This window comes from Haliotis asinina, chromosome 1 (assembly GCF_037392515.1).
Source record: "Haliotis asinina isolate JCU_RB_2024 chromosome 1, JCU_Hal_asi_v2, whole genome shotgun sequence".
Lineage (NCBI taxonomy): Eukaryota > Metazoa > Mollusca > Gastropoda > Lepetellida > Haliotidae > Haliotis > Haliotis asinina.
In genome coordinates, this window is record NC_090280.1 from 85495957 (window position 1) to 85508743 (window position 12787).

The 12787-nt window shown below is 38.9% G+C and overlaps 1 protein-coding gene across 1 annotated transcript in view; it reads right to left on the reverse strand.

The window, feature by feature from the left end:
- Positions 1-95: 95 nt before the first annotated feature.
- LOC137298557 (protein hobbit-like) overlaps positions 96-12787 on the reverse strand; it is a 59211-nt gene continuing 46519 nt past the window's right edge. The window contains exons 49-59 of the mRNA XM_067830860.1: positions 12163-12255; positions 10427-10479; positions 8844-8958; positions 7942-8038; positions 7320-7407; positions 6829-6963; positions 6212-6321; positions 4183-4254; positions 3811-3951; positions 3099-3215; positions 96-1551 (exon numbers count right to left, since the gene is read on the reverse strand). Coding sequence (XP_067686961.1) covers positions 1495-1551; positions 3099-3215; positions 3811-3951; positions 4183-4254; positions 6212-6321; positions 6829-6963; positions 7320-7407; positions 7942-8038; positions 8844-8958; positions 10427-10479; positions 12163-12255 — 1078 coding nt within the window. The 3' untranslated portion in view covers positions 96-1494. The remainder of the gene's footprint in view (positions 1552-3098; positions 3216-3810; positions 3952-4182; positions 4255-6211; positions 6322-6828; positions 6964-7319; positions 7408-7941; positions 8039-8843; positions 8959-10426; positions 10480-12162; positions 12256-12787) is intronic.

Below are 12787 nucleotides of genomic sequence, written 5' to 3' on the forward strand. Positions count from 1 at the left end.
ATATATATACACATGTATGTATGTATAAATATATACACATGTATGTATGTACGTACGTATATATATACACACACCTTCAGATTAAAACAAAACAATTCATTTCCAAGATATTTATTTCTTAAATTAAATGAGAGAAATGAACGACTGTGGTCCAGAACTGGCTTCTAAAATGATGAATTGCACAAGTTTTTTTGTAAAGCGTCCTTGCAACATTCTGTTACTTAATAATTGTGTCATGTCCCATAATTTCAGAGAAATTTTATTGCTTCCACTGACAAAACATGCATACACTTGCAAAATGGTTCTATAACATTAAACAAATTATGAACTAGTAAATCTTAGAATCAGAAAATTCTTCTGAAAAATAGCAGTGCTCATATTGCATTGTTTCACTTTGTGTCTTTGGGGTACAAATATCACAGATCCAGTGTCTACATCACAAAGACAAATTTTTTCACAACTTTCAAAAATTATTGTCTCACATGTGCCTACTCCAATAATCTCAGACAGTATGCCCATGTATTTTTTAAACTGATGATTATGAATAGTGTTTGTGCAAAAGAAAAGACCACAGGAGAATACAACAGCAATAGACCAATCAATTAACACAGGTATCAACCGAAGCAGGACCAGTTGGAATGCCAAAAGGATGTACAAAAAATTATTCACTGAGACTGCCCAATTTACACAAACATCCATGTATATTCCCAAATCATTTCATATTATATCTACTGACGCATCTTTTATGATCAGTGCAGTAACACTGACAGATTGAAAACATTTTTTACATCATGTGAATCATGGTGCTACACCAAAATAGTAAAAGGTTCGAGAGCTGATGGTGGCAAAATTGTAACTACAGTGAGCTGGGTTACCTAGGGGCCCTTGTAAGCTTCAGATCTCGTAAGTTTTCTCATAGCATCCTTACCTCCTATATGAGAAAAGTTATGAGATCTTAGGCTTACGAGAGCTTTGGGAAATGGCACCCTGCTTTATATTCCTACCCTGCAGTACTGAGTGCTCAAGACATCAACCATTGCTAACAATTAAAAATCTGCCTCAAGCATACAGAAAATAATACATACAAGAAAATGGAATAATCTGCAAATATTGAAATAACCCACACATTATTTCAAATAGCACTTTCACATAGCTTTGATATGTAAAACTATAAATAGCAAATGAATATAATCACTGCATCATCAAACAAACCACCCAAGTGACTGGAATTTCAACATTCCATATTGAAAAGAATCTTTTGGCACATATATCATGGAAATATACATGCAGCATGCACCGTCACTATCATGGATATTTTAGTGTAAGGCACAACCTGTACATCACCATAACAAATATATCTACAATCCTCAGTCTTTGGCATTTATACATACATATTTTGGCATATACACTGACGAGTATTGCTGAAGCATTCAAAATCTTTACTGACGTGCACTTTACTGTAGTGCTCAGGTATTATGATAGTGCTGAACAAGTCTATGACTTGTGGGACTTTCCAAACAGGCTTTTCTTGCTGGGTTTATCTTGACCCGCCTGTAACAGATGGAACAAAATATATATTCTATTTATTATATATTATACTGAGCTCAGAAATCCTAAATGCTCTCAGTGCTCTATGGATAATGCAGGAATCCATGTCCACAGAGATGACAGGTACATCAACCATTACCTGCATGGTATGAAGTGTTCTCACAGTCTGTAATTCCACAGGATAAGTGTTCAGGTCTCAGTGTTCAAATCTGAAAGCATCCTTGACCCGTGAAGGTCCCCGGGTAGCATAGGCCTTCAGCAACCTATGCTTGCCGTAAAAGGCGACTATGCTTGTCGTAAGAGGCAACATGTCACCAGTTCCCAATTGCACAGATTGATGCTCATGTTGTTGGTCACTGGATTGTCTGGTCCAGACTTGATCATTTACAGACCGCCGCCATATAGCTGGAATATTGCGGAGTGCAGCGTAAAACTAAACTCACTCACTGAAAGCATCCTTGGTTCTTTTAGGTGTGTTTCTGTAGTATTTGCATCTGTTTGCAGTGAAAATGTAACAATGAATTTCACTTTAACCAAAAATGTAAATCAAATAAAGTGAAATTTAGATTGTGAATACTCATAATTATTATTTTCAATTGTTAAGGAAAAATTATGAGCATTCATAATCTTAATTTCACTTTATTTGATTTACATTTTTGTTTAAAGTGACATTCGCGAGTATGTTTTCGCTGCAAACAGACTATAAGGACCCCTACTGTAACATTTGAGTCATGGCAACTTTCTGCAAATCCTAGGAAATCTGCTGTCTAAGTAAACTTGGTCTCAATGTTATTTGTTACACTCTACCACTGAGTTTAACAAACCCTTGTAGAAGGTCGCATCAGGTAACCTTTGTGCAACCTATGACCGCCCAATCAATAGTGAGACGGATAAATAGATTTAATCAACCAGACAATGGCTACTACTTCAGGATCGGGGGAATTTACAAAATATTCAGGTCACTGACACAGACTTCCCCATAAACAAAAATCCGCATGTAACACAGTTACTTGACCTGCAGTATATATGCTTTGGGATTTCTGTTGACATGGTTACCATATTTCTGCTAGATGACATCCTTGTATATTCCCAAAATTTTCAGTGACTGTTCACTCACTGCTGTCATGGTTGTAATGTGCACTGTGTGCATCACCCGGAAGCGAGCGTACACTAGATAGCATTCGGAATCGTTTAAATACGAGCCTTTTTGAGAAGGTATGTACAAATGTCCATTTTCACAATTTGGTAAGCTGTGTTCTGACTGGTCAGTCTCAAAGGTTACCTAACGCAACCTCCCATAAGGTTTTGTTAAGACTCAGTAGTGGAGTGTAACGAAAAGTACTGAGACTAAGTTTACTAATACTGAGGAAATCTGCAGATTTAAATGCAAATCAACGATCCAGGACCCTGCTGGCGACCTCTGGCCCACAGTCTCCCAAGCTGACTTTCAGCTGAAATCGCTTTCACCTGTTGCCATCACAAGGACAGCCTTAACTTTCATGCCTAATTTTGAACACTGTATCCTGTGACCCAAATGCAACATTACTTACCAATAGTTTTGCTCCAAGCAGCATCTGCATCTTGGCCTTGTCTTCCTCCTGCTGGACATCGGTCAATGGCACATCATCCCCAGCCCGTGACTTCATGTGCAGCTTCTGCTTTATAGCCTACAACAAAGTATTCCCATCACAATCTCCAGTCTCCTCAGTGTTCTTTTCAGTGTTTTTTCCTATGAGGAAGTACCTGGACACACTTTAATTAAAAGTTGGGAGTGACTCTGAATATATTTAAACACACATGAACACTATATGATGTGAACTGACCATGCAACTCCTGGCAAACAAGGATAAGCTGGACCGACAGAGAATGTATTTAAGAGAAGATAATCACAAGTAGAGCATGTGTAGACCAGTGCATATGCAGTGCATGACAATGATTACAGCCGTACATGCATGCCTTGCTCATAAGACTCTCACTGATCCCTGGGGCCCCTTCATTTACAATGGCAAGCGCTAGTGGGTGGCACTTATGTTAATATGGGTCAATTGTCAGGTCGATGCTCAACTTATTGTTTGTCACTAGATATACGAGCTGTATTGTTTTACACATTTTCTGCAGCATGCAGATCTAATGCAGGACAGGCGAGCATATAAATGCAGATTGGACAAACAATTTTTAAACAGGCATGTGTATCCAAGAAATGTTTGAACAACATCATGCCTGTACCAGCCTAAGATGTCCATTCAGTAATCAGTGACCTACCTGTGACAACAGTGTCCTCTTGCTGTGGTTCTTCAGAGCCATGAGCAGATCAAACCAGGTCCAGATACAGTTGTGGTACTCCATGGTGGGCAGAACAAAACTGAAGTCATGGACGTCTTCGATGTTCTTGTCCTTCTGACCCTGAAGGCCACACAGAATAAACACTTACACGCATGTCTAGGAGGCTGAGATAGAGGGCAAAGTGAAACTGGGAAGGTGAGATAGGAATAAACACAGAAAACTGCTGTATTGAGTAATTTTTAGTTCCTGAGATTTATCAGATTCTTTTTATAGATCACATAAAGTGTCTCAAAAGAGTCATACAGTGAGTGATACATACCGTGTGTAAATTTCCCATCATGCACTACTGACCTTGTAACTGACCCGGAGATTGACCTCCGGGATCTTGGTGTACACAAACGTGTTGTTGTTGGCTGCACGTTCCTGGAAACGACACAAATACAAGTCACACACCCCCAACAATTTGAAACGCGGTGCAATACCCACAAGATATGAGAGATTATGTTTAGTCCAGATAAAACCTTTTCAGCAGTATAAATAGGTTCGACTGCCTGCTGATTTGTACAGTAACCATATCACTAACTTCCCTCCTGCTGAAGCTGCTAAAGCATTTTACTCACAAGAAATTGTTTATTACAGTATAAATAATGGAAGTAGGCAAAATGATTTGGATGACAGAAGAATCTTGTCATTTTTTGATAAAAAGTATATTACTGACTGATGATGATCTGAGGTGAACCATAAAAGAGGCAGAGGTTAAGTTTACGCCAACTTGTAGTGACATTGATAGAGTTAATATGGTCATATGTCGATCTGACGATCGAAAATGTTGTTGAATAAACACACACGAGTTTCTCTACACACTTTTTGACAAATGATGTACATGTGACATCAGATTTTAAACAAAAAGAGTCATCAGAAGATGACATATCCCCCCGGCCACGACATATTTGAAAGGACAAATCATCTGACAGTTACTTATTGTGTTTTTAGACCAAGTCTGAATTGTTCCCATGGAATTCATAAAAAATATATATGCCATATATCTGTAATCAAAAAAAGTCACCATTTCAAGATTTGTCTCATATCTACCAAGATCTTTTGAAAGATATGAAATGGTTTTCGAGTTGTGCTCCGGAAACGAAGTCAGCAACGTGTTCATGGAACCGAGAAAATAATACATCATAAAAACCTGTAAAAAGCAAAAGGCACCACTCTGCTACCAAATAACACTGACAGATATTAAGCAGTTTTTGAGTTCTGCTCCAGAAACAGAACACACCTCTCACTTTTGAGAGTAAGTCTGAAATGTTTCCATGGAAACCGAGAAAATAATGAATCACAAAAACCTCTAAGTAGCAAAAGGCACCACTTTCGGTTCCGATTGATATATCTACCAAGTTCTGAAGAAAAATATTGAACGGTTTTTGAGTTCTGCTCTGGAAACGAAGCCCATCCCTCCATTTTGAGATAATGTCCGAAACGTTTCCATAGAAACAGAGAAAATAATAAATCACAAAAACATGTAACTACCAAAAGGCACCACTCTGGGGTCTGCCACACATATCTACCAAGTAACTCTGACAGATATTAAGAAGATTTTGAGTTCTGCTCCGGAAACGAAACACACCTCTCACTTTTGGGATTAAGCCTGAAACATTTCCATGGAAACCAAGAAAATAATAAATCACAAAAACCTGTAAATGCCAAAAGGCACCACTTTAGGTTAAGATTGATATATCTACCAAGTTTTGCAGAAAGACATTGAAAGGTTTTTGAGTTCTGCTCCGGAAACGAAGCTTTTCTTTCCATTTTGAGACTATGTCTGAAATGTTTCCATGGAAACCGAGAAAATAATAAATCACAAAAACCTGTACATAGCAAAAGGCACCATTTCAGCTTCTGACTGATATATCTACCAAGTTTTGCAGAAAAATACTGAACCGCTTTTGAGTCCTGCTCCGGAAGCAAAGCCCACCCTATCAAAAGACTAACACCAAAATGTTCCATGGAAAAACAAAAAATATATAAATGCCAAAAATCAGTAAATAGCAAAAGGCACAACCACATGCTGAGATTACTATATCTATCAAGTTTGGTCCAAAAATATTGAACAGTTTCTCAGTTATGCTCCGGAAACAAAATGATTACGGATGGACGGACAGACGAGGCATCGACTATATCCCACCGCATTACATGCCGGGGGGATAATAAAGATTAAATCAGATCTAACAAATTCCATCCCAATACGACAATGACTGCATGAAATCCACAATTAAACTCCATTCAACCATTCCTTGTCAAATATTTCTTTCTGAACACTATTTTACATGATGTCTGAAATTCCTAGCAGTGATTCCCCAGACAAGAAACCAGTTACCCTCATTTTGTCAATGTCGTCAGTGTTGTTGAACGATGGAGCCTTCTTCACCGGGGTCTCCTTCTTGGACTTCTTGTCCGACTTCTTCTTTCCCTTCACTTCTTCCTCCTCTGAAGAGATGACATACAATCAGAGTAATGGACATACCAGTAAAAAGTCGAACAGATTCAGTAACATTTAAAAAAGAACATTCCAAACTTAATTTCTTTATTGAGATAGTCACAAACTATAGAAATACACATGGTCAAAGACTGATAAATGTTTGCGAGAACTGGACACAGTCATGACAGAGACTGTTCATTGTTTAGTCAATACTGAAAAGTTGTTGATTCTGGGTGTAATGTCTTCATTTAGGACTAAATGCTATAAGACAGCGATTCTGAGGCTTGTTTGTTTCACCAGAAATAACCTGGTTTAACTGTCAATCAGGTAACTGCAAAGTCCATACTACTTCGTCATGTCCTACAACCAAGAAGTCACAAAATAGCAAACTCCAGCTTTCCCGGAACCTATTTAAATGGCATCTCGAAGATCTTGATTATTCAATCAAGATTCAATACAGTCTAACCTGTTTGTCTCCATATTGTAGCACTGACCACATCCATCCTTCTGCTTACCTTGCTGGTCATCCGTCTCAATGTTTTTGTCTGGGAAAAAGAAGCCCATGACGGCTTGGTAGAACTGGTACGTGAGTTGTATCTGTATTGGTACAACATTCACCTCGAAGTGTTCCTTCACAGCGATACCACCCACTAAAAGTACAAGATGCAATATTCATCAACACAGAATCTACACAGGGTTAACATCTCAGAGACAATATATTCAGGTCTCATATTTCTGATATCTACAGATGTGTGGTACCAAGGATGTTCCATATACCATACATATCTCAAAGGCCATACACTTGTATCATACCTACGGGATTCAATAGGTACTACAGAGGTGCACCATGTCTAAGGCCCTACAAAGGTGCAAAAGTTCAGCAATCCTGTACATATCTCTGAGGCCATAAACAGGTGCAATTTTATAACATTCCTGTACATATCTCTGAGGCCCTACGCAGGCATGATACCTCTGAGACCTTAAACAAGTGTGACATCTCCCTAACCTGGGGGTCTCTCACTGCAGACAATCCTGAGTGTCATCATCCTCTTGTCGACATCTTTGTTCTGGGCATCTCGAGGCACAAGGACATCCTGCAATGTACATACGTACTCACTTAACTCTACTTAGTGACAGTTATTCAAACACAAAAAGGTACTAAAAAAGGTTTATTAAGTGAGTGAAATTTAAGCCAAATAAAGACATAATGCAGTACCTCCAACAAAATTTCACACATCGTATCAAAGTGGGAACTGAACCTTTGTTTTGAAGTGTGACAAGTGAACACTTTAACCACATAGCTACCCTACCTGGTAGAAATGAGATTCAAAAACTGGGAGATAATTTTTCCTTAAACATTCCACTTAATCTAAAAATATAACATCATGTCATGCTGAGGATAATTTTCATTCTACTTCATTAGGTTTGTTATGATTCATTGGGGTTATCACATACTATAGGCAGTCCTAAATAATTTGTAACACTTTCATTTCATGAGATGGCATTTTTTTCTGAGAATCACAATCCCAAATCGTTTATTTTAACATTTCACAGCTCAAAGATGGGATTCTCACTCAGAGTGTAACTCTGTTCAGAGTTGTCTACTCGGCAAACAGAGGAGTACCTACCTTGTATATAGAACTTGGCAGGAGGTTTGTCATCCTCACCCATCCCAGCTCCAGCTGATGGGTCCATGAGTCATCATCCCTGTTGGTCTTGGTGTAGCTGCAACATCACTCATGGCTACAGCAGCTTCACACACAGCAACAGCATCAACAACACTGAACACACGGCTACAGCAACATCATACAGACCAACATATCACTCAAATGCAGCATAACACACAGTAATACCACATCTACAGCAAACATCACAAACTAAGCAACATCACACAGAGCTAGAGCAAGATCACACACAACTATAGCAACATCGCATAAAAGTATAGCAATATCACACTCAACTCCAGCAACGAAAAGTAAGAAGTAAGTAGACATGACCAAAGCAACAACATAAACACAGCAACAGCAACATAAACACACCAATATCGTAAATATGGTAACAGCAACATCGTAAACACAGCAACATCACACACAACAATATTATAAACACTGCAACATCACACACAGCTACATAATACACATCGTGCACACAGTAAGGCTTACAGTGTATACATGGCAAGTGCAAACACCTCACACACAGGATCACTGTATACATGGCTAGCATGGAACAGGCCATGGCTACAATGGTTTCAAACAGCTTTCCCTGCTGGTACAGTTGTTAATGACAGATAAAAACTTTAAATTATGAAATGATGCACATCCATCAGGACCTCAAGACCGGACAAGGATAAGAATCCTATGACATCAACTATCCTCTAACAACCAGCATGAGTTGTCACAGAGCAATTGATGATGCGTAAAGAAGAGTTCTACAATGGTATTATTCACACAAAAGTTACGGGGAGTAAAGTTTAGCGCAGACCTGCTCACACAGAACTATGAACAATGATGTCCACGATAGTGTAACTCACACAAAGTTACGGAGAGTGAGATCCGCTATCCCAATCTGGCCATCTTTCTCTGTGAGTCTCCACTGGGCAAACTTAAAGCATACCTCATTGAGTCGGTTGACTGTGGCCTGCTGGGCTGTGGACAGAGAGTCAAACTGACGGACACATGGCTATCCTCCTCATCCTGTCACAATAGGAGTGGGTAAATGGGTTTAGTTTTATGCCGCTCTTAGCTATATTCCAGCAAGATCATGGCCAGGACACCAGAAATGGGCTTCATACATAATAAACAGTCAAGCCGCGTTAATCCGAACACTTCTGTTTTTCATCAAAAACGTTCGGATAGTGAAACGTACGGACTACTGAAGCAAACACCACTTCAGGAGAGTTACTTCCCTTTGACATACTGAGACAAGAACATACGAACGTATACATGTATCAAATGACTTTATTACAGTTTGTAGACATAACAACTTGAATATTAACATAACAATCAATCAATCAATGTCTGAACAGATTATTTATAATACTACACATACCAATCACTCACTTCTGTTGAAAGAAATCTCCAATAACAGTCTGCTTCCCCTTGATAAACTTGTTTCGAAATTGAGTAACATGATTTGAAGCAGTAAAGCCACCCGCGCGAATAGCCAAAATCATGAATGTCCATTTTGTTTCTGAATTCTTGACCAAAATGCTTACTAATCAGATCAAAACTGGCTTTAGGATTTTTCTCTTTGTATCTACAAATTTCTCTTTTTTGTGCGGCAGTAATTTCACATCGTTCACGCTTAGGGGCGGGACTTGCCATTGTGACTGACAGGTGTCAAGTGCAGCTGACCTCATCTTGACTCGATCGGTATTTTATACAGCAAGGAAACATGACAGGTATTACTCAAACTAAACAAAAGTGAAACCTATTAACTGATTAAAATCACAAACTAATGACATGCTCAACTCAGAAGTGTCAGTTCAGTTAACAATTACAACTGAAGTCAGCCGATGAAGACCAGCGATAATCACAGGCATGCACGAGGTAAGACTATTATCCGAACCTTTTTAACCACCGGATTAATGAAGCAAAACCATGAGTAATTAGCCAATCTGTTACCGCTAATTAACGTTCAGATACAGAGACTGAAGCATCGGATTAATGAATCAATAGGTAATGAGTTTATATAGTAAACACAATTGGTTACAGCCAGCTACTGTTCGGATATCGCGGGATTCGGATTGTTGGGGTCCGGACTAACACGGTCTGACTGTATATGTGTGAAATCAACCCTTGTGAAATTTTTAACCACTAAGCCCCCACAGCATTAGGATGGTTGCTTGGTCTGTTGTTTAACACTGCACTCAGCAATATTCTCGCTACATGGCCTTGGTCTGTAAATAACTGAGTTGGGACTAGATAATTCAGAGAGCAACAGCATGAGCATCAATCTACACAATTGGAATACGATGACATGTGTCAAACAATTCAGCAAGTCTGACCACCATATCCCATTACTAGCCTTTAATGACAAGTATGGGCTGCTGAAGATCCATTCTAACATGGACAGACAGCTATAGGAAGGACAAAACTTTAATAACTTCCTTACCTTTCTCCATCTTCATTTGGGCTTTGACTTGCAGCTGACTTTCCTTGTAACAACTGGGAACAGAAGACAGATACAGTAAAGATAACGAACATGCTTGTACCAAACAGGAATTTGTTCATCCAAGTTTCTTGTGTATTTCCATCCAAATGCATATGACGAACTATAGTAACGGCGAACTAAAACTAGTGGTTATTTGAGTTCAATACACCCATATTTTACAGTACCCAAATAATGATTCTGAAATCTTGAGAGACAGTTCCAATTCTGAATATGCTCATCTACCTCAGATTTATCTAGGACCTTCATATATAAACTCCTGTCAGGCCAGTGAATGAACGCTTGAAAATTTTTGTTCTTAAATAGTTTAAATCAATAAAGGTGAAAATGCTTTCAGCATGTTAATTTGCTTATCTTGTACACATGTAAGCTTTAAGCAATTCATTGTGGCCTCATTTCACTGCAAATCTGTTGTTGTATAAAGAGAGTTGATAAACGCTGGGATGCATTGTGGGACTTGATGAATTTAGTGTTAAAAAACATAATACTGATAAAGAGGTGTGTAGGTCATGGACCAACCACTAATTTGACCTAGTCTTGAATGACTAAGTAAAATCATTTAAATGATGTATACATAAATACCAAATCATCAATTGATAGAAATCAAATTATGAATTTGTATATCAATTTCATTCTCAGCTCCCTTAGGAGTAGACATCGAAGCAGCATGTGAGGGTAATATCTCATCCTACCAGGTACCCATTCACTGCTGTGGGTATTTAAAAAGAAGACATCTCTGTCACTTGCGTAAGAAGACATATCACATGTGTTTGGCTACTTTGTAATGGAGTAGCCATTCAACCTTCCCAGAATATGACAGAGAGTATGGCCTAATGCCACTTTTAACAATAGTCCAACAACGTCACAGCAGGGGACACCCGAAATGGGCTTCACACACCATACCCATGTTGGGAATTGATCCCAGGTCTTTGCCATGACAAGCTAATGCATTAACCACTAGACTACCCCGCCTCTTTCCCTGTATAAGAGGGGCGATGGGGTAGCCTACTAGTTAAAGCATTCACTTGTAATGTCACAGGTACAGGTTTGTTTCCCCACACAGGCACAATGTATGAAGCTTCATCTGGTGTCCCTGCCATGATATTGCTGGAATATTGCTAAAATCAGCGCAAAACTACACTAACACCCTGTACTAGATGGCAACAACCAAACAGAAAGCTTCGACAGTAGTGTCTCTGAAACGAAAAGCCCAAAATGGTGCAAGAAGGAATCTAACAAAAAATTAGAAATTTTCCCTACCAACTAGGCATCTCAATAAATTACTGCACTCAAGAATTGAAACTTTTCAAAGCCATTGCAGATAGCAATCCTTATACAACTGAAACCAGTTTGCAGTACTCGACAGCAGTGATTGTGAATAAATTGACAGTGTGTGGAATTTATCAGTCAGCCTACTCAACTTCCGGATTACTTTCCTGTATAAACAATTTGAGAACCTTTGCAAATAAGTCTTAAATTTGTTTAATCATCATTATTTATAGTCAAAGATGATCCTAGCCCTCCAGTAAGTAAGACTATTTTTATCTTTGTTATATTTTTTACAAAATCAGAATGAACTTATCTTTGGCTGAATGGTGGAATCCACATGCAGTTTTCGGCATGATTCCGACAAAGGGTTGGCATCTCTGAGTGACCTTCCGCTGCTTAATTCAACTGACCTGATTCTGATAGACAGCTCTTCATTCAATTTGTTGATCTGCTCCTTGACAGAGTAAACTTCATTCTCTAAGATGTCACTCCGTTCAGACAGACTGTAGAACATAAACACATAACACCAGACCCCAATGTTAGGAAACACAACTGACAAGGAAATAATCTCATGAACACAAATAAAGTGTTCTTTTCACACAGCCTTGACGTTTATCAACCACATGTGTGACAAGTACCAGTTTGAGTGAGTGAGTGAGTGAGTTTACTTTTATGTCGCACACTATCTAGTGATCAACAGTATAAGCATCGGTCTGCGTAAATGGAAACAGATGACATATGTCCAGCAAGTCAGCAAGCCTGACTACATGATCCTGGTAGTCACCTCTGACAACAAACATGGGTTACTGAAGGCCAATATTCATACAGGACTTTCGCCTATCCAATGTTTAGGACCATTACGGTGTGTCACAGCTGGGGGCTTGAATACAGCTGACGCTTTACCCACAAAAAGCGTTTTCTCATTACAATGAAGACTCAATTTCAATTCCCCAGAGGGATACAATGTGTGAAGCTCATTTCCAATGTCCCCTGTTGTGATATTGCTGGAATTTTACTAAAAGTGGCATAAAACCA